We start from the raw sequence: 21285 nt of genomic DNA on the forward strand, positions 1-21285 counted from the left end.
CAACGCATTAGAAAGTGGGCTAGGGTGATGAGTGGGCAAGCTCATATGAGACGGCCGGAGGTGAGTAGCACTTCACCTCATACAGCCGCCAGCACTTAACCCTGTCACAGTCCCACTCGATCATCCTACCACGTGAATCAAATCATCGCGATTTTAGAGGCACACGACCCGACAGCTGGCGATGTACGCAGGGCAGCTTAATGGAGTCCTAGCTTCATGGTGGTTGGTCCAATCGTCACAAGGCCAGTCTGCCCACATTTCTTCAAGTTATCTCAAAGTCGCTATTTCTCTACTTTTCATGTCTTCCAATCTTTGAAGAACGCCAGCACAGCGGCTTATTCGAAGACTCTTCTCTTGCCAAAGACTTCATTTCCACTCTGGGTAGACTCAGCAAAGTCCGAGTCGTTATATAAAAGCAAGACTTGCGAACAACTGTATCGATGGCAGGTGCGTTTCTCAAAATTGACAATGCTTCTTGTTAGACGCAGCAGTATGTAGACTCAGAATGTGCACGGACCACTCTTTGTTCTGCCGCTCGACAGCCCTCCTTACGCGAACGGTCGTACTTGCGACAACGTTATATTTTCCTAAATTGGCATTTGTTCAGGTGAGCCTCATAGTGATGTACAGTACAGTACTTAATGTTCTCCCCAATAGGCAACGCGGCTTTTGAGTCTATCAGGGTCCAGCATTGGTTCCGACCGACATATAATATGGGAGCTGGTTAGCTCTATCCCTCGTCTCGCTTCTTCCCTTCCTCCCTTGAATATTGAGCAGCGCACCTCTATACTCATATCAATCATTTTGTCTGCCTCTATGTCACACGAGGGCAGCACATCGGAGCCGCATATCCAGGACCAAGGCAGCATGTCACACGTCGAGGACTGGCAGGACGATCACAGCCAACGATCACAGGCAGCTGCAGCATCTCTGCAGGCCCGACAGAGACGCAAAATTGCGCAACTAGAGGCAAAACTTGGGACTTTAGAATCAGGGCGCGCGGTCAAAGAAAAGTAAGTCTACTATTGCATGTATAGAGTTGGCTGCGCTCACTATCTGCAAAGGCAAACGAACTACTATGTGGCGCAAGGAAGAGCGATTAAGCGTATCGTTACTCTATTTGACACTATCGAGGACCTTGTCACCGAAAATGACCGAAGGTGTGATGTTGAGGAAGACGCAGAATCTAGCCTCGAGTAAGTTTGGCGCCTTTGGAAGCTCCCGGTGAATGCTACTCATCTGCCTTTTTATGTAGTGAAGACCGGCTACAAGTAGGGTATGTTACCCTCACGGCTACTTTGCCGTGGCTTCCTACGAAGGCTGCAGAGTTGGACAATGAGGACTACTGTCGCATGTTGAAACTGGTTAGCTTTTCCTAGTATGTCAGTGATTACTTTGGTGGTGCTGAGTCCTTGTTTAGCTTCGACAGGGGGCTGACGGTGCTCGGGGTGACGATACCTCAAAGCTCAAAGCTCTTGTCGCTGAATGGCTTAACCGGGAATTCAAGCCCGATCCTCTGATTGACGCTGACGATAAACACTCTCATGGGTTCACCAACGATACATGCGGCAAGCTACTCTGCCCAGCTGAGCTTGATTGGAATAATCCCGTGTAAGTAGTACACTCGGAATGTCGAAACAAGCACTCATTATTCATTAGCATAAGGGCAGGGATTCGAGATCGCATAGATGGCCATATTGTGACTGATCTCTCCTTCCCGGCTTTCCTGTACGATAAGTACACCGCCAATCCGAATGACCTAGAGGAAGGTCTTTTCAAAGGCAAAGTTCTTCTTCAGGTTTGTCACTAGAGCAACCTTATCATTGTGATCTCGGACTCACCGGTTTTGCCAGGCTTATAAAGCTGTATTCACGTCACCTTCCTCGGCAAAGGATGTCGAAGGGGACGGTGATGGCATAGATGTCATCCAGAATAACAGACGCGCCAAGAACTCTGTCTTCGGAGTCAAAGTCAAGAAACACGTCGCGCAAATCATCCGGATGAAAAAAGTCACTCCTCGCTCGATCGCGTACATCGCGTGCCAAGTAAGTCTTAATGTTTGACGAGCCTGACAACAGACGATGACCACATGACAGGTTCGATTTGCACTTTCGTCTGTTACCTCATGGCGGTCTGTTGACGGCGACTTCGACTATGAACAATTCTGGCGCTCCATTGTGGACTTCTTCGAAAGGGCCCCTGGTCGAGCAGCACGGCGCAGGGTTGATGTACTCCTCGAATGGTGGACCAGGTGTGTAATACACGCTCCCGTCATAAGCTTCACCTCAAATTATTATTTAGAAAGGTATTCGGACGGAACCACCGCAATGACCTCACCAGTACAGCAAAAGCCAACATGTCCATCAACGCTCTTGCAAGGCAAAGGGCACAACGAGATGACGCTGCTTTTGATTCATCCTGATCCGCTAGCTCAGAAAGTCTGGTTTTTCGACAGGCCGGCGTGTCAGGACGGCGTTTCGACCGGCGGCAGCTCGGCAAAGTCTAGCGGGGCTTGAAAATTTACATCAGCCTACGCACCAATATTGAACTTTGAACGGTTGGTTATCTTATCTTCCTCAGTCGTGTCCGCCGTCATATCTTCTTCAGCTGCATCCGCCGCTCACCCTATTCATGCGCCAAGTCAAAGTGCAGTGTGGCGAGTGCCCTGCACTCCTCGTACCATTCATCTGCAAGACTGGCTCACATATTGGACAGTGGGCTATCCATGTGAGTAGTTTTTATTCTAACCTTTCAATACTCGCTCATGACAATCAATCAGTGTTTCGCGCTCAACCAGCATGCCAATGGCAAAGCTTGGTGGTACTTCTGGCTGCCTGGTACTGCACCTATTGGCCTTCCCATCCCTCCGCCTCAGCCTCCCTCGTTCGTTTCTTCTCCCACTGCCTCTCCGCTGATTGCCTCCGGTTCGTCACAAATCCCTGCAGGCCCGCTTCTTGTCCCTGGCTCGGCACAAATCCCTGCAGGCCCCCTTCCAAGCCAGCCTGAGGAGGGCATGTGCACTATTCCTTCGTGCCGCAAAGGAACACCTGCGAGGGGCCCACTCTGTGAGAACTCAATGTGCAAGTACCACTGCATCGAAAATGGTGGCTGCACGACCGCTGTCAAGCACCGGATAGAGTTCGCGAGCGAGCGCCAGAAGGAAAAGATGAGGGTGCCTCCATTATCCGTACTCACTGCACCGCTCGCACCGCTAACTGCAAATGATGTGGAGCGGGAGCCTGAGGTCGAAGAGGTTGAAGACTTCAGCTTCGATGCTGACCTTGAGCTGGCACGATCACGCTCTCTTGAGGACCTGATGCCTGCACCGTCTTTTTCCAATGCTATGTCCTCCTCCTCTCCGCTCGTGACATCATCCTCTCAGCTGCCTGCCATGCGGACTATCTCCAAGGATCCGAAATCGGTCACCCAGCCGTCGGGGAAAAGCTCAGCCAAGGCCAAAGCTCAATCAAGGCCACAGCGGACCACGCATATGAACGAGACGTGGTATGGTACCTACAAGCACAGCGGGCAGCCAACTGAGCGGATGGAGAAAGACCGCCAACGTGCTGCTGACGAGCTGGCCATCAAGCGCACTCTGGATGTGATGTGGTGGGACAAGGATCGTCAACCTCCTGTCATCTTGTCGCTGCAAGGCAGTGATGGGCCGGAATCTGACATTCCAACCTGGCCGCACTTCTCACTAGCCGACAGCCCTGACCTCCGATCTATGCTTGGCGAGAACATCACCACCTTCGAGTATTTCGATATCACCTCTCGTCTATGGAAGGCAGTGACACGACTGGCCTATAAGTTCCATGTAAAAAATGGTGACCGTCTTTTCCTTCGACGTCACGGTGTCCTTGAATGTGTGGGCATCGACGAGATCATCAGCCGTCTCGAGGACCCAGCAGCAAAACCCCATCTTTTCCTGAAGATGAAGCAAGAACGTAAGGCTGTAAAGTCTTCTCTAGCGCACATCAAGACCCACTGGCCACCATTGCGAACTCCCTCTGCCATTGCGAAGTCTGACACTGACGACGAAGTCACCATCATCTCGCCACCTTCGAAACCATCCCTGAAGCGCCAACGAAGCATGGCGGAAAGCGATACCGAAGAGGAGGCCAGGCCTCGCAAGAGGTCATGGTGCTATACCGACGAATATGGCATCCGCGACTTCCGTCCTGTATACGACGACTCGCCTGTCAGGACAGCCATCGCAGCTGGATTCCGTCCCAGTTACCCGTACCCTTGGTCGGGTCGTTCGGTATCTCCACTGCCACCTTCGCAACAACTCAGGACACCTCGCCTCCCGTCACCAGCATCCTCGAGCTCATCTCTGCCAGACATGCTGAGCGAGACTCTTGCTGACGAGGTGCAGCCGTCGCTGACAACAGCAACCTGGCCCAATGGTCTCTATGTCATTGACATCGCGGCCGGGTTCGAGAGGATGGACTCCGACGAACTGAAGTCCTTGCCGGTCCGCGACAGGTTCGAGATGGTCTATGGAAGAAAATTCAAGAAATCTACCTATAACGATGCACGTCGGAGATGGAAGGAGGCCTCAGACACCTTCCGGACTCGACTATATAAGGCAGGGCGCACACCTGCAGGCCTTTGGGATGTGTTGCGCAAGGCCACCCCCCTCAGGAAGAAGACAGCGGGCACTCAGTCACGCGACGACGAAGAATCTGATGTCGACATTGACCTCACGCTGTAAGATACACACTCGTTCATTTACTACATAACTATTTCTCACCTTTGTATGTTACCCGTCTCGTGTTTGTATGTTACCCGTCTCGTGTTTGTATGTTACCCATCCATTTTGTATTTTTTGAGCATGTTCACACATATTGTACCTGTCCCTCCAACTACTACCCTTCAAAATGTATATCATTCACAAGTCATAAACATGAAGGTGGAGCATAACGTGGATTTAAGGCCCTAATCTGAAGGCTTTGAATGGTGTAAATATTATGAAGGCGGATCATTTCGTCCAAGAAGAAATTATACTTCGTGGGAAGCATCTCCCTGCAGATTGCGTGGTAGCTACCAAGCCAAACATTTATTTGCTCGGCAACTGACGTGTTGAACCACCAACCTGTCCCATCCGCATTCAAAAGCTCGGGGAAGTCAGCTGGGTTGCAGTAGCGTTGGCAGTAGTCATGCTTTGTCTTGTGCTTGTTCTTGAAGTGCCACACGTCCACGCACATCTTCACATCAGCCCACCACTCGTCCCCTCGGGTTTCCACTTGGCGCTTGGCATCACATGCTGTGTCGTAAATAAAATGCTCTGGCTTATGAGCACCTTGCACAGAGAAAATTGTCTTTATAAAGTCCTTGAGAGGTAGCGAGTTTCGTGAGTTCCAAGAACGAGGAGGATGAGAGATTCTTACAAGGACATTAGACACAGCTTCTGCTCCGTTCAGCGTCACTCGTCCCACAATGACCCCACATGTGCGAACAGCAGTTTGCTCGTTATGAGTTCTCCGTCGTCCAAACTGCGCACGGAATTTTCGATTACCTGCATCAGACTTTGCATCGCATGGCTCGGAGCTGGCCAGAGCTATATCACCGAGTCCCTCGTCCCCTTCTTCAAGTACTCCAATGGAACCAGGGTTCTTCTCGAACTGATAAGACACTTGACCGTCCTTGACTGTGTACCACTCGATGTTCTCTTCAACCACTGGACCCAGGCTCGCGCTCACATCTGGCAAGTCCGCAGTGGTCACGTCGGCACCCAAAGCATCATCTGGATATGCCACGCGGTAGCGGAGCAGCCGTTCGGACAATGCAAAGGCAGAAGTTGCCTTCGCATAGTGGAGTTGCTCCATCTGCTGGTGGTCACGATTGTCGCAAGTCTTTGCATCACCACATCGGATTGGACGATCGCACCCAGTGATAGCACACGTGTTGTGCAAACCACAATGTTCGGCGCAGAAGCGGTCACGGTTATTTTGTAGAGGCTGTGTGCACCGAAAGACACCACAACATGCGTGGCCTAGAGTAATTCCGTCACTGACAATTGGCTGACATTTTTCTGTAGCATAGATCATTGATGTAGTATGCGATCTGCATATTACGGGGGTCACTAACCATGCGAAATCTCCCCATCCGAGTGTTCGACTTCATAAACACGCATGCACCCATCACAGACATGGTTTATTTCAGGCTGACCGATCCGCACAATGCGCTCATTCTTCTCTTCCATCGCTGCTTTAAATCGGTCCTTTTGCATGCCTTGGTGCGGCACAGTCAGGCACACCGCACGTTCATGATGGTCCCGAAGCAGCGCAAGGAGAACAAACAAATCCCAGACATTCTCGGTGCTGAGTTTGGGCTTGAAGGGCCACGCAATCTCATCAAAGGCTTCCTGAGAGATGCTAGCGAGAGAAAGCATGTAGATTCGGGCACAGTTCGTAGCAGAACACCTCAATAAACAAAAGTTTAAGCCTCGCAATCACACACATGCTACGATCACTTACGAGCCTAACAAATGCTGATTGGTCCAGAGCTTCGCCAGACGGATGTCGACAAACTGATGTTCCGCCACTTGAAGGTAGTCCGGGACACCTGGATAATATGTGCGATGCTGAGCGTTGCTATGAACAACATAGTTGTAATGATAGTGGCAATGGCATTCTTGATTGACGAGAGTTAGCACAGCGAGTTGAATCAGACTCGGAGCATTAAAAATCAACATACTCTCGCAGCTCAAGTGAACGGCCCACGCAGGTAGAGTGCCTTGATCAAGCATATGAATAATGATTTGTCTGGGCTCCGCCCGCTTCAACGCAACAGTCTTCGGGCAATCGGAGTTCGTGCAGTACTTCGAGGGTGGGTACAGGGTGAAGGACACTTTAACAATATCAGAATTGTACACGAGCGCGACACAACCCGGACAACAGCAATGACATACTGATGCCAAGGTCCCACCCATGGACTCTAAAAGCCTCTGCGGTGCAATCTTGGCGCTGTCTATCTGGTCCCGTGGTCCAAACAACATCTCTCAAAGCATACCAGCACTCCCCAATGAGCTCCAGTGGGATTTTCGTTGCACGCGATAGGAAAAGAGCGATGGATTCTGGTAAAACAAGAGGACTTGATGTGTCGTCTGATGGCTCCTTCAGTGGTTGGTGAAGCTCAATGCTGTGTTTCAGGTTGGAGGACAGTTCAATGAAAGAAATCAGTTGATGGATTGACATGCGAGACAGTATACTATTGCGCAAGATCGCCGCGATGGCAGACAGTGAGTCCATCATGTCGTCGTCATCAATATTGATATTGCGATAGCCACGTATCTACTTTCACGCGGAGCTTGAAATAGTAAGCGTCTGGATTGCAATAGATGATCGCCGTACCAATCGCCGGCCCAAACCCCGTCCTCAAACGCCGGTAATCCCATAAACACGACGTCCTCCGCTAGCTCCATACAGTTGTTTACATTTAATTCAAAATTAATTATCTCATGATTATTGATTGGTGTGAAACGTGAACATTCGAATGAATCTTGTAACGATCCTGTAAATACATCTAGACCATGGCTATCCCTGCATTGTATATTCCTCAAATCCAGCGACGCCATGGTGGGTGTCGCATTATATAGTGTTCACGCAAATATCACCGTTTAAGCTCAACAGGATGAATTTAGACGATACGGCTTTTGCTGGTCGACCCGCCCGCTCGTGTTTGGTAGGCTGAATCCAGGACATCCAGCGACGCCATGGTGGGTGTTGCATTATATGGTGTTCACGCGAGTAACACCGTTTAAGCTCAACAGGATGAATTTAGACGATACGGCTTTTGCTGGTCGACCCGCCCGCTCGTGTTTGGTAGGCTGAATCCAGGACATCCAGTGACGCCATGGTGGGTGTTGCATTATATGGTGTTCACGCGAGTAACACCGTTCAGGCTCAACAGAATGAATTTAGAACATGCGGCTGTTGCTGGTCAACCCACCCGCTTGTGTTTGGTAGGCTGAATCCAGTACAGCAGGCTGCCGGTTTGAAAAACTTGTTGCAAATAAATAATATGTCACACAACGATAACATTATCGCTTCGTCGAGGACTGACACCACTGTGGTCTTAAATGTCTGCTTAGGAATCTCTCCTGTAGTGCACAAAGACACATGATGGTGCTGATGCGTGGCACATCATACAATGAGCTGGTTGAGTGGTAAGTGAGGTACTGGGACAATTCATGGCCCACTACCGTCAAGTGCCGAGCTAGGGGGCTACACTGAAAGACATAGTACCTGTGCAAAGCGAAGTACAGATCTCAGTCATTCGATTTGTGAAGTGGGTGGCATCGAATTCTCAAGCAGAACACGAGTTAATTGTCGTTCACGTGGAGAACACATTGTTATTCTCTGGAAGGTACTTGTTGTCAGTGTTACTTGTACAATAGTTCCATGATTTAGGAACACCGAACATTTTAAACAGATAGCGCTCAAATTCATGTCCCTCGCAACAAGCTCGAGTAAGGAATACATCCGGCAGCTGCGCAAAGGTAACGCTTTTTCACACACATTCCCAATTGGTATATAGCAGATAAAAATTAGATATCTAAAGAGGGTGGCGTCAGAATTCAGAGCAGGGCATGAATTTATTGCCGCTCGCTCAGTGAACGCATTGTCGTTTTTTGGAAGGTGCTCGCTTTCCTGCTTAGCCTTCAAGTTATAGATATTACTTCCAACATGGTAGGTATGGCCCGCCCAGCTGAACTATGTTATTGTCAGGGAATCAATGTATCGTCGTTAGTCGGTAAGCACATTGTCATTCTTTGGACGGTGCTCGCTTTCACGCTTATTTTCGAAATTGTAGCCTGTAACTACAACATAGCGATTAAAATCCACCTTGCTTGTTCATCAGTGTTTGCCCCACCTGCTCTTGAAGTTTAAGTTTGAGCGATGTGCGGGTCTTCTCCCGATCACGAACTGGTGTAGGAGCTTTAGAAACTCACCGTGCCTTTATAAAGTCAAACATCATAATGTCATGATCGATAGCAGAATTATGTTGATGCTCTTGATTATGGACTATATATCACTATATATGACATTCTAATTTGTCCACCAGTTCTCTGATGTAGTGGATCGACTCGGACGGGTACGTCGCAAGGTTGATTTTAGTGGTTTGGTGCGGTTGTGGAGGTTTGTAAGTGTGGTTGGAAGACTTTTAGGAAACAGGGGTGGCAATGCACAGCAACCACACCCAGCCTGAACGTTGAACTGTTGTTCTCCGGGACTCGGCCTACGTACACTAGATGAACGATCAGAGCAAGAACACATTCTGCGACTCCGAGTCTGATGTTATATATCATATTTCATTTTATTTGAACTGCATTCTGATGTACAAATTCCTGTAATTATGCTTAACGACAAATCAATGACAGCTACTATAAACACAGCGAGAGAGTTAATGATACATATAACATGTATGAGCCGAATGTTGGGATGTGTGTGCAGAAGATAATATGGAAGTCAGACGGATAAACTCGGCCTCTCAGAAAGGGAAAACATGCGATTTTTGCGACGAGCGAGTATTTCTCTGGATGGACTGGAAGGGGGGTCGCTGGATGATAGGTCATGCGTCATTCTTCGCGGAGCGGGTGACACCAAATGTTGAGGAATCTCGAGGGCATGAAGATCATCATCTGATCCTTTGAATGATTCACGTGTTGGCCCAGTGAGCATGATAGAATCGTCTAATTGGAATGATCAGCCACATATGATGATCGAAGTCAGATTTACACTTACCACTACCCGCCATCTGTATGTCCTCCAAAGCCCTCAGGGGCGAAGAAGACAGTTGTTCTTCCAAGGTAGTCGAGTCCGAGTCATCCCAGAGCCTTATTCTCTTCGGCCGACTATCTTCAGACTCGTCGACTTCAGGATCCGGATCTGAGAGCGAAGGCAGAGAACGCGTTCGCCGGATGCCTTGGCTAGGCGTAGTCACAAAGAACGGCTGCTCAGCGCTGGCCCGGCGCTGCATCTGCCACCGAAGACGAACTTCCTCGAGGGGAGGGAGAACAACAGCATCCATGAGCACGCGTTTCCGCTTCCTACAGACATTTCCAGCTGGGGTTGAACCGAGATTCGACACCGACGATATACTCGGAGAGAGAAGACTCGCCACAACCTGTTCGTCCTCGAGATCACTATCCCCATCCACGGATGGAAACTCGATGGAAGAACGAATGAATGTTCCACATGCTCTCCTTCCTTTCTTAGTGATATCGTCCAAAGCCTCGTCGAGTAGCTGTCGCTTTCCAAGCACGGATGGGGATGAAGTTTCCTTGCTCGGAGAACTTGTCGCGATACGTTGTATGACAGACCGAACAGGGGACATGTTTTCCTTGTCCTCGAGCATCCGCCGCTTGCCTGGTGACGCACTGCATGGCGTCTTTTCTGACTTGGTTGGTAACCTCCGCGGGGTCGAGGGAGGAACTGATGGCAATGGCAATGTCGATGCGGGTGAACGAAGCAAGAGCGAATGGAATGATTCTGGAGTAGTCGAGGGCTTTTGGGGGCGAGGGGGCGTCGCAGCACGGTTTTGACGTTGTGTCGGCGTCGTTGGAAAGAAGATAGAGGGGAATAATGGGGAGTCGGATTCTAAACTTTCAAAAGGGGAGAAGAGAGCGGGTCCGAGTCGACCAATGAACGGGGAACATTCATTAGTGAGGTGGCCCGAAGAGGGCAAGTCATTTTGGTCTGAGACGAATGGCGAATCAAGCTCGAGAGTTGTTTGAGAACTGGGAGATTGAAGATTATCGCTGCCTAGGCTATCGGATGAAGATCCTGACTCGAATTCTTCTTCCTGAGGAACAGTCTCGGAAACTTCTACAGGCACCTCTTCCGCTGCACACGGTTTGGAAGACCACTTGACACAAGCTTGAATCCTCTGGGGCCACCCTTCTTCTGGCTCCTCATGGCTAGCGAAAGTCGACTGCCAGAATTCTTCAAACGATTCATACGCAATTGCGGGCTTGTCGCAGCGACCGTAAAACACGGATTCAATCAGAGCTGATAGTGTATCGAGCACATAAACACTCCTCGGAAGTTCTTGCATGCCAAGCAGAGAAGTTTGATACAGAGGGAGCAAATCACCCGCATATTCATCTTCATTGAACACGTGGAATTCATCCGATATCCAAAGGCTGATACCCTCTTGGAGCGTGTCCAAAAGGTTCAGTCGAAGCTCGACAGGACACGCGTCGACTACGCGGATCAATGATCGTATCATCCAAATCGACGTCACCTTGTTCCGAGGCTCGGGCGGATATGTGGACTGTAGAGTATCGTTGACAAAGTCGAAGATGTAAGAGGGAAGCTGGCGGGTGTCAGCCATGTCGAGGTGCGTGAGCAGTAGATCGGCAACGCGGGTTGACGATGCATAGGCGGGACACGGGTTCTCAGAGACGATTTCTGCAACACGATCGAGCACGGCGGAGGCGTCGATGCCGTAATCGAGAGCTTTATTGACCGCATGCTGCAGGAAGTTATCCCAGGTCTCGAATTCGTCGTTGGCCATATCCCATGCGTTCGATTTCCTGCGAAGAGGTCAGATCTTCTAAAAGACAAAAAACAATGAGGACACATACCCGAAGGGAACGCCGAGCAATAAGGCGGCTCCTTCCCACGAGCCCTCGGCATCCTCGGTCCATTTCTCAACGAAGCAGCCCCACACGAGGCCTTGAACTCCTGGCTCATAGGACATCATGGCCATGGCGCGTGATCTCTTCGCCCAGAATTCTCGCAAATCATCCACTTCGCAGACGACCAAGACTTCTGCGCAGAGGTATGCCCATTGTTTCCTAGCATCGTCCGGAGAATCCGTTTCCCAGACCAGGTCGGCTTCGTCCTCTATCAAACACGCAAGGAGCCTCGCACCAGCAGAATGAAGCAGATTGTTAGGGAAAGTGGTTCGTATCACGGCCCACAAGTCTCTGGTAATGACTAACTTGAGAGCAGCATTAGATCGGGATGGTATCAAGGTTCGCCTGGGGGTAACCCTGACGCCGCTAACAGGACTGGCTTGCTGAGACGGAGGAGGTCCAAACTTGGCCGAAAAGTCGAGCTTAGAATCACGAAGGATGTCTACGAGTATTGCAGCAGATTTGGTTGCGAAGTCAATAGTTCCATGGTCATTATTGTCATCTAGGACCAACATGAACATCGAACGAATGAATCGCCGACCGATGCTCACCTTGTAAGGCTGCCACGTTGGCCTTCAAGAGGCCTTCCCAAATTGACAGGACATCGCCCTATGTTTGATGTCAGTCAAGTAAACAAAACTTCGGCGTGCAACTGACCGGCGTTCCACTATCCTCTGGCAGCTCAAGGCACGCAAGTCCAGATCTCCAGATGTGAATGAGGTCGTCGAACACCCAACTGCAAGACAGCTCGTCCCTCGTTAGGGACCTAACATCGCTCATCTGAGGACATTCTTCCAGTATTGGCCTCACAGCGCCAGCTAGCGTCTTGTATTCCGCTGTAAGAAGCCCCGGATTTGATGAGAAAAGGGAATGAGGAAGAAGCTTGTTCATGGTCCAATTCTCTCCGGTGTTCTCGAAGCTCACTAGGATCCTCGCAATCTCCATTCCGTCGCCACAGGTTTGACCGCCCTTTTTGATCATGGCCTTGACCAGGGTCAGGGTCTTCCGCAGGCGATCCTCATCTTCAGAATCATCGCCTAAAAGAGCGGCAACCGTTGAGACGCCGGCACCCATGTCGGTAATGGATTTGAGAAGTTTCCAGTAGTTCTCGCGAAGAAGTTCGATGTCCTTGTCGTTCAAATCTTGGACGTCGTCCGCGTCATTAGACACTGTCGATGGGGGTGGACGAAAGTAGGCCCAAGCAACACAACGCCACGTAACACAAGCAAGCCCTCGCACTGAACTCTTCTTATTGCGCACTGCGAGTTGAAGCAGAGCCGATATAACACGCGTCAATCGAACGTCCAGGTACAATGCTGGCCCCAACAAAACGATAAAGCTGGCGATGACACTAAGGGCCCAGACAGGTCCTTGGGCCGCATGCTGGGGTTCTAACGCGTTCAGCGTTGTGCGAAGCGTACGAACGATTATCGGGTCTAACGATGGCTTCGTTGGCGTCTTTCGCGGAGAAGATGATCGTTGAGTTGTTGTGAGGAATGTGGCGACTGCTTTGGAGATGCGGACATGCATTGTCGATTGCGGAATAGAGACGCAAGCTAGGACGAAACCTCCAAGCGCATGGCAAGCTTGAGTGCGGAGAAGCAAAGTTGGCGCAAGCAAGTTCGCCAGTATAGATGGGAGCAATTCTATGAATGCAGGTACGAAAGTGGAGGGTTGATACACAGAAAGATCATGAATAGCCTGTAAGACGAGGTAAGCATGGAACTGAGGTCAGAGTGTCACCGCTAACCTTTAGGCCATCGCAGGCAGATCCTTTTTTGCCTTCTTTGCCTAGTTCGCCTTCCATACCTCGGCGCAGAGCGAAAGCAATTCTGTCTTTCGCTGGTACGAGGACTTCCTCTGGTAGACGCTGAACTTGCAGAAGCCATATGGACAGTGCGCACGTTTTACGTGCGTTAGGAGTCGGAAGCACGTCAGCCATAGGAATAGACAAAACGGCAGTCAACATTTCGCCCAATTGCGTGTCTTGCAAAGGGTTAGGCTATATGCTTCAGAACGCCCTAAAAACGCACCTGTGAAGATGCGATAAACAGCAGGAAGGGTAAAGATTGCTCCAAGCAACCTCATCACGGCGTGCGAGGTCGTGCAGAGGTCTCGCGCGTATTTTGCTTGCCCAGCCGACATTCCGCGTTTTTTCTTCTTGGGACTCTTTTTCGGAGAAGGTAGGAGCGAGGGAAGTTCTTCCTCTTCCTCATGAGTAAATGGAAAATCTTCCGTTTCACTTTCAAGTTCAGGAGACTTGGGCTCCACAAGTGCTTTACCGAGGTCACGGCATACCGCGTCAGTGAAGGGCTGCGTTTTCTTACGAATTGGTTGAAACAGAGGCCAGGAAGCGTCCGCGTCGGTTGTGCCCGCCACCGCTGACCTAATGCGGGCAGCGAGGACGGCGTAGGCATCAATGAGGTCAGTGAAGGAGGTCTCCAAGGCAAGAATTTGAGAGACGGGTCGCGCAAGATACGACAGGTTTACAAGCGGGTCTTCTGGTTCTGGAGTTGCTTCCCGTTGTCCCTCCTCTGATACGGTGAGTAACTTTGGAGCCGATCTCTTGAGAATAGACTTTGTAGGACGCTGACGCGAAGCGGTTGGTGGGAAGGGGACGTGACCCTTTGGACTTGTAAGAATGTGGTATTGGTTCTGTTGAGTCCAGGCGACACGAGAGCCAGCGAAGCTTGTTGTTTCCTTGTCTCTATGTGAGGTAGTAGGTGGTGTAGGCAGACTAGTTAAGACTGCCATGTCAATAATGATTACCACGACGTTAATTGAAGGTGGCAGATGGTGGTGAAGGTCAACGTCGTGGTCTGCACCCGAAAACCAAGCGCGTAACGACCAAATATCAAAATAATTGCAATTAAACGCGCCAATTTACGCGTCGCGTGCAGTATTTGCGCTTGTTTGGTAGCGTGTCCACTGGCTGAACTTGAACATGTTGTTCTTGACTGGAACGCGGTCAAAGGGGCTCTCCTGGTTGAGGCAGCAGCTGCGTCCAGCTATCTCCATTATCCTGGCAGATGCATTTGGAGAAGCCACCACGCATTTTCAACGTTTGCTCAACGGTCAAAGCAAGACGATATATTAACAGACGCCGCTTTGCGAATTTTAGTCAGAAGCTGAGACGAGGTTGCAAACCGGTCAAGTTTACAGCGATCAATGGACTTCTATAGCGGAATTGGGGATGCTAGATGGAAATATCATGGAGGCGGGCACATCAGGCCAGTAGCTGGGCGGGGTGTGCGTCGAGAAAGTGGTAATGAGCTATCCAGATGGACATGTTAACACGAGGCAGGAGATTTCCAGAAGAGGATTACCAGTCATCGTTCCTCACAATCAGTTGGAGGATTGCTGCAAGAACCTCCGCTGACATTCATAGCGGAAGAAGGTGCGAGTAACGAGCCAATCAGTGTATTGATGATAACTTACGAGATTCAGTCCGATGAAGAGCTGCGGCTTCCGATGACCCTACGAATGAATGGCTTGTAAAAGTTCAAGGTACCGATAAGTACTAAATAACTGTACTGGTAAAGCTTCTGCAGCCCCCTCTCTTCCCCGATCACGCATACGCATTAATGTAAAGGCTGATTGTGACTCTGAAATGAGTGCATGAAGTCATTGTCTTAGGCACATCGTGCTGTTTCAGCCGCTGTCCCACCGAGAGCGCTTCCAAATAATTAACACCTAGAAGTTTCCTCGAAGTTCGTGCAATGCAAACGTTGAATTGCCGCGTGCATGCTGCAGCACAGAAGATCAATCAACGAGCCAAACTAGAGAGAACCAAGCCTTGATTCAAGATCGACTGTCCGCCGGCAACGCACCACTCAGCCTTCTTACGTCTATAGGGGCCACAAGGAAGTGAGTACAAATACCCGCTCATCCACCTTTCTAAAGACCCATCGAACACCTTCTTCGTTCTACGACTCCCAACTTACGATCAATCTTCAACTGACCTCTCCAATACTCATCATGATCTCATTCACAACTTTCATCCTTACCCTCCTGGCTCTCTTCAGCCTCTCCCTCTCTGCTCCTACGCGCAGAGATGTTTTCGTCCCTCCAATCATGTACCCCCAAGCTGGTGTGGTCTGGATGGCTGGTCACCATCACAATGTTACATGGTCAGTTTCACTCTTCTCTTCTTCCCTCACCGTCGATCTCATAATCACCGGATACAGGAAGACCGATGATGCACCCGTACAAATCACCAACGGGATCGGCAGGGTATATCTAGCTACCAACTCCATCATTGATCTAGGTAAGCTTCCTATCTTCCCATTTCATATCCGACTCGGACTGACCAAATGTCTCAGACCATCCTTTGGCAACTGGCTTCGACATCTTGGATGGCCGCGTCGCCATCCAAGTACCGTCGGTGGCTACAGGTCAGAATTACTCAGTTGTCCGTAAGTCCACCGTTTCATCTTACATTCGTGCGCACGAGCTAATCACCATCACTCATAGTCTTCGGTGACTCGGGCAATTACAGCCCACAATTCACCATCATCGGCCAGTAATCGGTACCCTACCACGTCCTACCTAATCACGCGACGAACAAGTAATGCCAATGCTGCACGGAGGGCGCGCAGGTGTAATCGTGCTCCACTGTAGTGACTTTAATGCGATGGACTAATAGTTATGCACTCGGATCTTAGTGGACAATTTGTATGTAGTTTAGTGGCGATAAAGTTGCTTCGAATCTCATCTGTGATGGTTGTACTTCTTCGGGGCGTTCATTACGATCATGATGGAACTCAGTTTGCCGACAGAAGCACTCGAAGGTGATACTTCAGTGGTGGGGGCGTCCGGGCCTAGTAATCGGGGCCTTTTGTTTTGTTTGCTAGATGGTCACCACGCCAGGTACTTTTTTTTCCTTTTTCTGTCTTGAAAGACCTAGCGAGGGGACTAGTACGTATGCAGACGGCTCATTTCTCAGCCATCCAAGACCATATATCTCATCATATCAGGATTGGTCTGTCCAAATACCTGATCCAGCGTGCACATTCATGATCTATTGACGGCAAAAACCCCAGCGTGAAACTTTATAAAAATACAGTCGAATCGAATCACCAAGATGAATCACTCACTCACAAGGTTGGCGTTTAACGTTTGATCATTGCAACCTGATGCAGTCCCCCTAGATTCGAGCAGCTATTGATCGAGGGGGGAATAGCGGTAATGAAGTGTCATCGAGGCATGCACTTGTACAGAATGATCATGAGTGGTTCGTAAGTGCGTCCTCGCAATTCAGGACTGGCCCTCCGGAATCCTTATGAAATACCGAAAAACCGCCGGAAGCGTAAATAGATAGCTTTCACAACACATTCAGTTTGTAGATAGTGACAGGGCAGCGAGGTGAAACCATGCCACGATGTTGGGAATACTTAGGGGCATGCAGGGTCGTGATGCTCACGCGATCTTTTCGCTAGTGCGCTTTGAGTCTGAATCTGAATGTTATGTGATGGTGTTCACTGGTAAAGGGATTGGTGACTAAATTTTCGGCGTGAAGATAAGGGATGCACCAGCTTTCACTTACTTACAAGCAACCTAAACACCGCTGCCATCAACACACGACACAATCTGGCCGTCCAGTCATCCACGCCACGTATAGAATTTCCACAGTCTTGTAGTAGAACAAGCGTAGTCGCCAAAAGGGGAGCGAGCTGTGGAACAAAGCTGTTAGTAATAGCATGGAGCTATGGAATGGGGTATATCCTGTTGCGTCTTGTCCTAGATGTTCCACGTTTGAATCCAAATTCGCAATTATGAGTAGCAGCGAAGGCGCTCTATCCCCTCCCGGAACGCTTAACGTTGGCCATTTGCTATTCCCGTATTGAGCCTTAGTCACACAAAATTCACATAAAATTTGGACGTCGATAGGCTCCTCGCGAGACTGTTCGTGCCCGCGGTCACGGAAGCTAAATGTAAGGTTGGGTACATACAAGTTGATATGATGAAATCAGTGATTGAGATACTAGAACGTGAGTCATGCACGTACCGCATTTGAATGTGTCCAAGTCCTGCACTGACCATTTCAAAGCTGCGCGAGCACTTTAAACAACATTACGCCAGCGTGCCAGAGCTACCGTGTACATGGAGATAGTTTCGTCAGTCACTATCAATGATGCTCATCCCTGACGAGACAAAAACTTGCAATGCATTTTTTTTCATACGATATGCGCCGTCGCAAGCCTTTGTACATCAGATTGAGTACTAAATGCATACTTGATGACGAATCAGCGATTAAAACCCCAGATACGAGTCGTGCACGTACCGCCTTTGAATGTTTCGAAGTCGTGCCAAAAGTCTGAGATATATGACCTACACATACTTGGTTGCCAAAGCTAGTACTGTGACATAGAGGCAATTACATCAGTGTCTGACCAAACCACTCTGGAATAATAGATTGACCAGAGTCGCGAGACATTCAATGACACTCATCCCAGCTGTCAACTTGAAGTGTCAAAATTTAAAAGCTGGCGATCCACTCACATTCCTTCGATATCAAAAGATGTTGTTGATATGATATTGTTTCAGAAAAACATGGACAGTTCGAGAGCTTATTGATCTCATGCTATCCCCTCGAGGCTTGGACCACCTTCGACGTCCCCGAGAACAAGTTCAAATTCAGGCTAGGTGTGGTGGCTGTGCATTACCACCCCTGTTTCCTAAAAAGTTCTTTCCACCTCCGCAACAAAGTTGAACAAACCAACTGAAATCAACCCAAGGTTGCGACGACATCCGTCGATCCAGTAACAGAATATAAGGTAAGCGCATGCAGTTGCATTGGAATAGCTCGGGACCGTCTCTGCAAATATAATGCTTATTCAAAGCTTCAGGTATCGTACTACCTAGTCATGGTCTATTATTGCGGATATCTCGTGCGAGACGAGTGGTTGTTCCAGCGGGGCGCTGAGTTGGGTTGTCCACGCCCCGTCAACGCATTGGACACAATGAATATCATTCTCGCGGCTTCGAGTGATCTCAGGATCGACACAAAAGTTTATGCCTACACCAAATTTCGTCATGTGAAGACCCTCAAGGGGATCCCGTTTTGGTGCATTGCCTTCGCCTCGAACGATCCTTCCGAAGGCTTGCCAACCAGCGCGCCGGCAGAGGAAGAATACAAGGCTTTGAAGGAGGCTCTGCATAAGAAAGGCCCGCCTGGCTGGTACAAATCTTCTTGAAGCACAATGTCAGTGACTATGCACTTGCGTCGGAATAGTCTCTGATGCTCCGCTTCAAACATCGTAGTTATTGTTAAGTTCTGCAATATGTATATCAGAGAAGGGAATCAGCTGTTTGCAGTGTGCACGCCACAAAGATCAGCCCACGAAAAATAGTGTTTTGCCATTGGTTTTGACTTTACATAAATCCCAGTACGTGCTTGTCATTTTTGTCAACAGATTTATTTAAGTACTTCTAGAGACGAAGGATATAAATGTCAAACATCTGCGGGTTTATCCAAATCATCGTTCATCTTCTTTAAACTCTTGTATATAGTGTGTAACCGGTCGCTAGAGCGTGCGAGATCAACACGAAGAACTGCATTCCAATGCGGAACCGTGTCAGAGGGTCGTTCGCTGGTGGCTTGATAATCTGGGTCTCCTACTGAAAGACCGTGTATCTTCTTCGTGACGTTGGTACGGCGAATTGTAGTGCTGGACCAATACGGACCTGCAATATGACGGTCATGGGATGTATTGCAGATATGTGGTATGGGAAAATTACCTGCAGCTGCAATAGCCAACACGGAATCCCTCTTCGGATCCTGGACAAAGATATGTGCTGCTTGGTTGAGCAGGTCGCCTTTAGCTTCTGTAACTCGACGAAGAATCTCCGCTTTCTGCTCCTGACCTTTCAGACTCCTACACACGAACCGTTTCACTTCAACAAGCAAGCCAATGCTCGCCGCAGTAATCCTCCACCCTTTATAGCGAAAGTTCCGCTTGTACTCCGGCTGAGCCACTGCCCCAAGATTGAGAATCACAAAATCCACAACGACACTCTTAGCACGCTTCGCCGGGATGGTCGATGCGAAAGAAGTGTCCCCCGCCCATGCCTCTTCGTCGTCGTCGTCGGCTTGTCTTCCTGGAGCCCCCCCCTCTTCCGAGTCAGGCTGTACTAGTTGTATCTCTTACGGATCATTGCCATCACTTTCATCCTCGTGATCATCTGGCGGTACGAACCAAACAGGGAATTGAGGGGTGACAATTAAATGCGGGACATCTGCCACAAGATCAGAGAGTTTCTGATCCCACAGCGCATACCAGGGAAATTCGATATTCCTAGAGTTGAAGGTGCGCGAGAACCCGAGTGAAGTCGCCAGGATGGCTTTGTGCTGCATCACTGGATTTCCGTCGCTCCCAGGGAGAATCCAGGCCATCGCGAATCAGTACGTGACTGGTGATTTCGCCTTACATGATGTTGGCCAATATGTTGTATATATACACGAAGTCACATTAGTACGGACTTCGAATTCTAGCGGAGAACAATCTAGAACAATGAGGGCGTCTTCGCGACTTGCGACGATGCTACAGTGTATGTCACTAAGGGACAGCAACTCTCCCCAGGCCGCAATTTTGATCCATATGTGCTTAGATTGAAATTTTGATAGGAAACTTAGACAAAAGGAGCGTAAATCTAAATTTCCGAAATTTCGCCTGATTACGTAATTGTTCACTTTTGCCGTCGAATGCCTCCTCCTACCAAAAGACAGAAGCAAGCGAAGCAGCAGTATGCTTCATCATCAAGGTGCTTTGACAATGGGCTGATAGAAGATGTTTTTGAAGTCTTTCTGGACCCAGATTATGTGCCTGTCTCAGATGCCGAAAGTGAAGCAGACTCCGAGTCCGACTTTAATGGAGCATTGTCATTCAGTCTCATAGACGGCAATATAGGAGAGGTATCAGATAATGAAAGCGAGTCGGATGATGAAGCAGCTATGGAGATTGTGGTCGAGGCTGAAGAGACAGTGGATTATGCAGAGGGGTGTGCACGGAGGGCAGCAGTATCTGCTCAAAAATTCTGGGCGAACATTATGAGTTCAGTGAGTAATATCAATCAGTGCACTGATATACATCGAAAATTTGATCAGGATGTGTTTTCAGGGGACACGAAGCCAGTGAAACTGCCCAAACGCTCGATGCCAACATACAGTGGCACAGCACGAACATCTACCTATCTTCGAAAGAGAAAAATGAGAGAGGGTGCAAAAAACAATATGACAATCACCTCTTTCTGGGCCCCGAAGCCTCCAGCAAGAGATACTGCAAACGACCCTCAAAATGAGTCCAGATCACCCTCTGAACCATCACCAGCCAGTACATCAGACATCGACATCACCTCCGAGTCTATTGACGAGGTTCCTACCTTCGAAATTCAACAAGAAGCTGCGCATCCTTTCTTGGACATGACAGCAGACGACGACGACAATCATGACTTCACAGAGCCAACTCCTGTCATCGATACTGTCAAGAAACTGATCATCGAAGCGAAGAAATTTAAATCATTCACCTCATTAGTGCATCTGCATGCTCTCAAACAGTTCATCGAGTTGTGGGACAAATACAAGCGGAATCCACGCATTAAAGCACCCATGATGAAATCGAGTCACGCTGTTGCAG

At 49.3% G+C, this 21285-nt stretch overlaps 7 protein-coding genes across 7 annotated transcripts; 4 read left to right on the forward strand and 3 right to left on the reverse strand.

Moving 5' to 3' along the window:
- Nucleotides 1-468: 468 nt before the first annotated feature.
- DEU56DRAFT_920178 (uncharacterized protein) lies at nucleotides 469-2422 on the forward strand (the record flags this gene model as incomplete). Its single annotated transcript, XM_041358397.1, has 10 exons — nucleotides 469-490; nucleotides 543-607; nucleotides 658-1013; nucleotides 1065-1196; nucleotides 1256-1364; nucleotides 1421-1611; nucleotides 1660-1798; nucleotides 1854-2045; nucleotides 2097-2251; nucleotides 2302-2422. 10 exons carry the CDS (start codon nucleotides 469-471, stop codon nucleotides 2420-2422), a joined length of 1482 nt encoding a protein of 493 aa, XP_041200835.1.
- Nucleotides 2423-2631: 209 nt separating this feature from the next.
- On the forward strand, nucleotides 2632-4863 carry DEU56DRAFT_938386 (uncharacterized protein; the record flags this gene model as incomplete). The annotated part of the gene is made up of 2 exons (XM_041358844.1): nucleotides 2632-2727; nucleotides 2780-4863. The coding sequence occupies 2 exons, from the start codon at nucleotides 2632-2634 to the stop codon at nucleotides 4715-4717; spliced, it is 2034 nt and encodes a 677-aa protein (XP_041200836.1). The 3' UTR covers nucleotides 4718-4863.
- A 38-nt stretch (nucleotides 4864-4901) lies between these two features.
- On the reverse strand, nucleotides 4902-7256 carry DEU56DRAFT_749835 (uncharacterized protein; the record flags this gene model as incomplete). Its single annotated transcript, XM_041349472.1, has 6 exons — nucleotides 4902-5336; nucleotides 5394-6037; nucleotides 6094-6428; nucleotides 6483-6639; nucleotides 6703-6855; nucleotides 6917-7256. 6 exons carry the CDS (start codon nucleotides 7254-7256, stop codon nucleotides 4902-4904), a joined length of 2064 nt encoding a protein of 687 aa, XP_041200837.1.
- Nucleotides 7257-9306: 2050 nt separating this feature from the next.
- Nucleotides 9307-14465, reverse strand: DEU56DRAFT_241555 (uncharacterized protein). The gene is made up of 7 exons (XM_041345254.1): nucleotides 13684-14465; nucleotides 13401-13636; nucleotides 12308-13351; nucleotides 12202-12259; nucleotides 11597-12152; nucleotides 9753-11545; nucleotides 9307-9700 (listed from the first exon to the last, which is right to left on the reverse strand). Exons 1-7 carry the CDS (start codon nucleotides 14402-14404, stop codon nucleotides 9477-9479), a joined length of 4632 nt encoding a protein of 1543 aa, XP_041200838.1. The 5' UTR covers nucleotides 14405-14465; the 3' UTR covers nucleotides 9307-9476.
- A 765-nt stretch (nucleotides 14466-15230) lies between these two features.
- Nucleotides 15231-16355, forward strand: DEU56DRAFT_241560 (uncharacterized protein). The gene is made up of 4 exons (XM_041345255.1): nucleotides 15231-15780; nucleotides 15838-15917; nucleotides 15973-16065; nucleotides 16124-16355. Exons 1-4 carry the CDS (start codon nucleotides 15629-15631, stop codon nucleotides 16174-16176), a joined length of 378 nt encoding a protein of 125 aa, XP_041200839.1. The 5' UTR covers nucleotides 15231-15628; the 3' UTR covers nucleotides 16177-16355.
- Nucleotides 16356-18516: 2161 nt separating this feature from the next.
- DEU56DRAFT_920183 (uncharacterized protein) lies at nucleotides 18517-18846 on the forward strand (the record flags this gene model as incomplete). Its single annotated transcript, XM_041358398.1, has 1 exon — nucleotides 18517-18846. One exon carries the CDS (start codon nucleotides 18517-18519, stop codon nucleotides 18844-18846), a length of 330 nt encoding a protein of 109 aa, XP_041200840.1.
- Nucleotides 18847-19025: 179 nt separating this feature from the next.
- On the reverse strand, nucleotides 19026-20045 carry DEU56DRAFT_938392 (uncharacterized protein; the record flags this gene model as incomplete). The annotated part of the gene is made up of 3 exons (XM_041358845.1): nucleotides 19026-19336; nucleotides 19391-19765; nucleotides 19817-20045. 3 exons carry the CDS (start codon nucleotides 20043-20045, stop codon nucleotides 19104-19106), a joined length of 837 nt encoding a protein of 278 aa, XP_041200841.1. The 3' UTR covers nucleotides 19026-19103.
- Between the last annotated feature and the right edge of the window lie 1240 nt (nucleotides 20046-21285).

This window comes from Suillus clintonianus, assembly GCF_016758775.1.
Source record: "Suillus clintonianus strain FC179 chromosome Unknown DEU56scaffold_206, whole genome shotgun sequence".
NCBI lineage: Eukaryota > Fungi > Basidiomycota > Agaricomycetes > Boletales > Suillaceae > Suillus > Suillus clintonianus.

Bases quoted from the DNA above. Each gene is read 5' to 3' on its own strand.
- DEU56DRAFT_241560 (XM_041345255.1), top strand. From the start codon at position 15,629: ATGATCTCATTCACAACTTTCATCCTTACCCTCCTGGCTCTCTTCAGC. The intron at 15,781-15,837 runs GTCAGTTTCACT...CACCGGATACAG, and splicing joins CACCATCACAATGTTACATG to GAAGACCGATGATGCACCCG. The intron at 16,066-16,123 runs GTAAGTCCACCG...CATCACTCATAG, and splicing joins TCAGAATTACTCAGTTGTCC to TCTTCGGTGACTCGGGCAAT.
- DEU56DRAFT_241555 (XM_041345254.1), bottom strand. From the start codon at position 14,404: ATGGCAGTCTTAACTAGTCTGCCTACACCACCTACTACCTCACATAGA. The intron at 13,352-13,400 runs GTTAGCGGTGAC...CTCGTCTTACAG, and splicing joins CTGCCTGCGATGGCCTAAAG to GCTATTCATGATCTTTCTGT. The intron at 9,701-9,752 runs GTAAGTGTAAAT...CATTCCAATTAG, and splicing joins CATACAGATGGCGGGTAGTG to ACGATTCTATCATGCTCACT.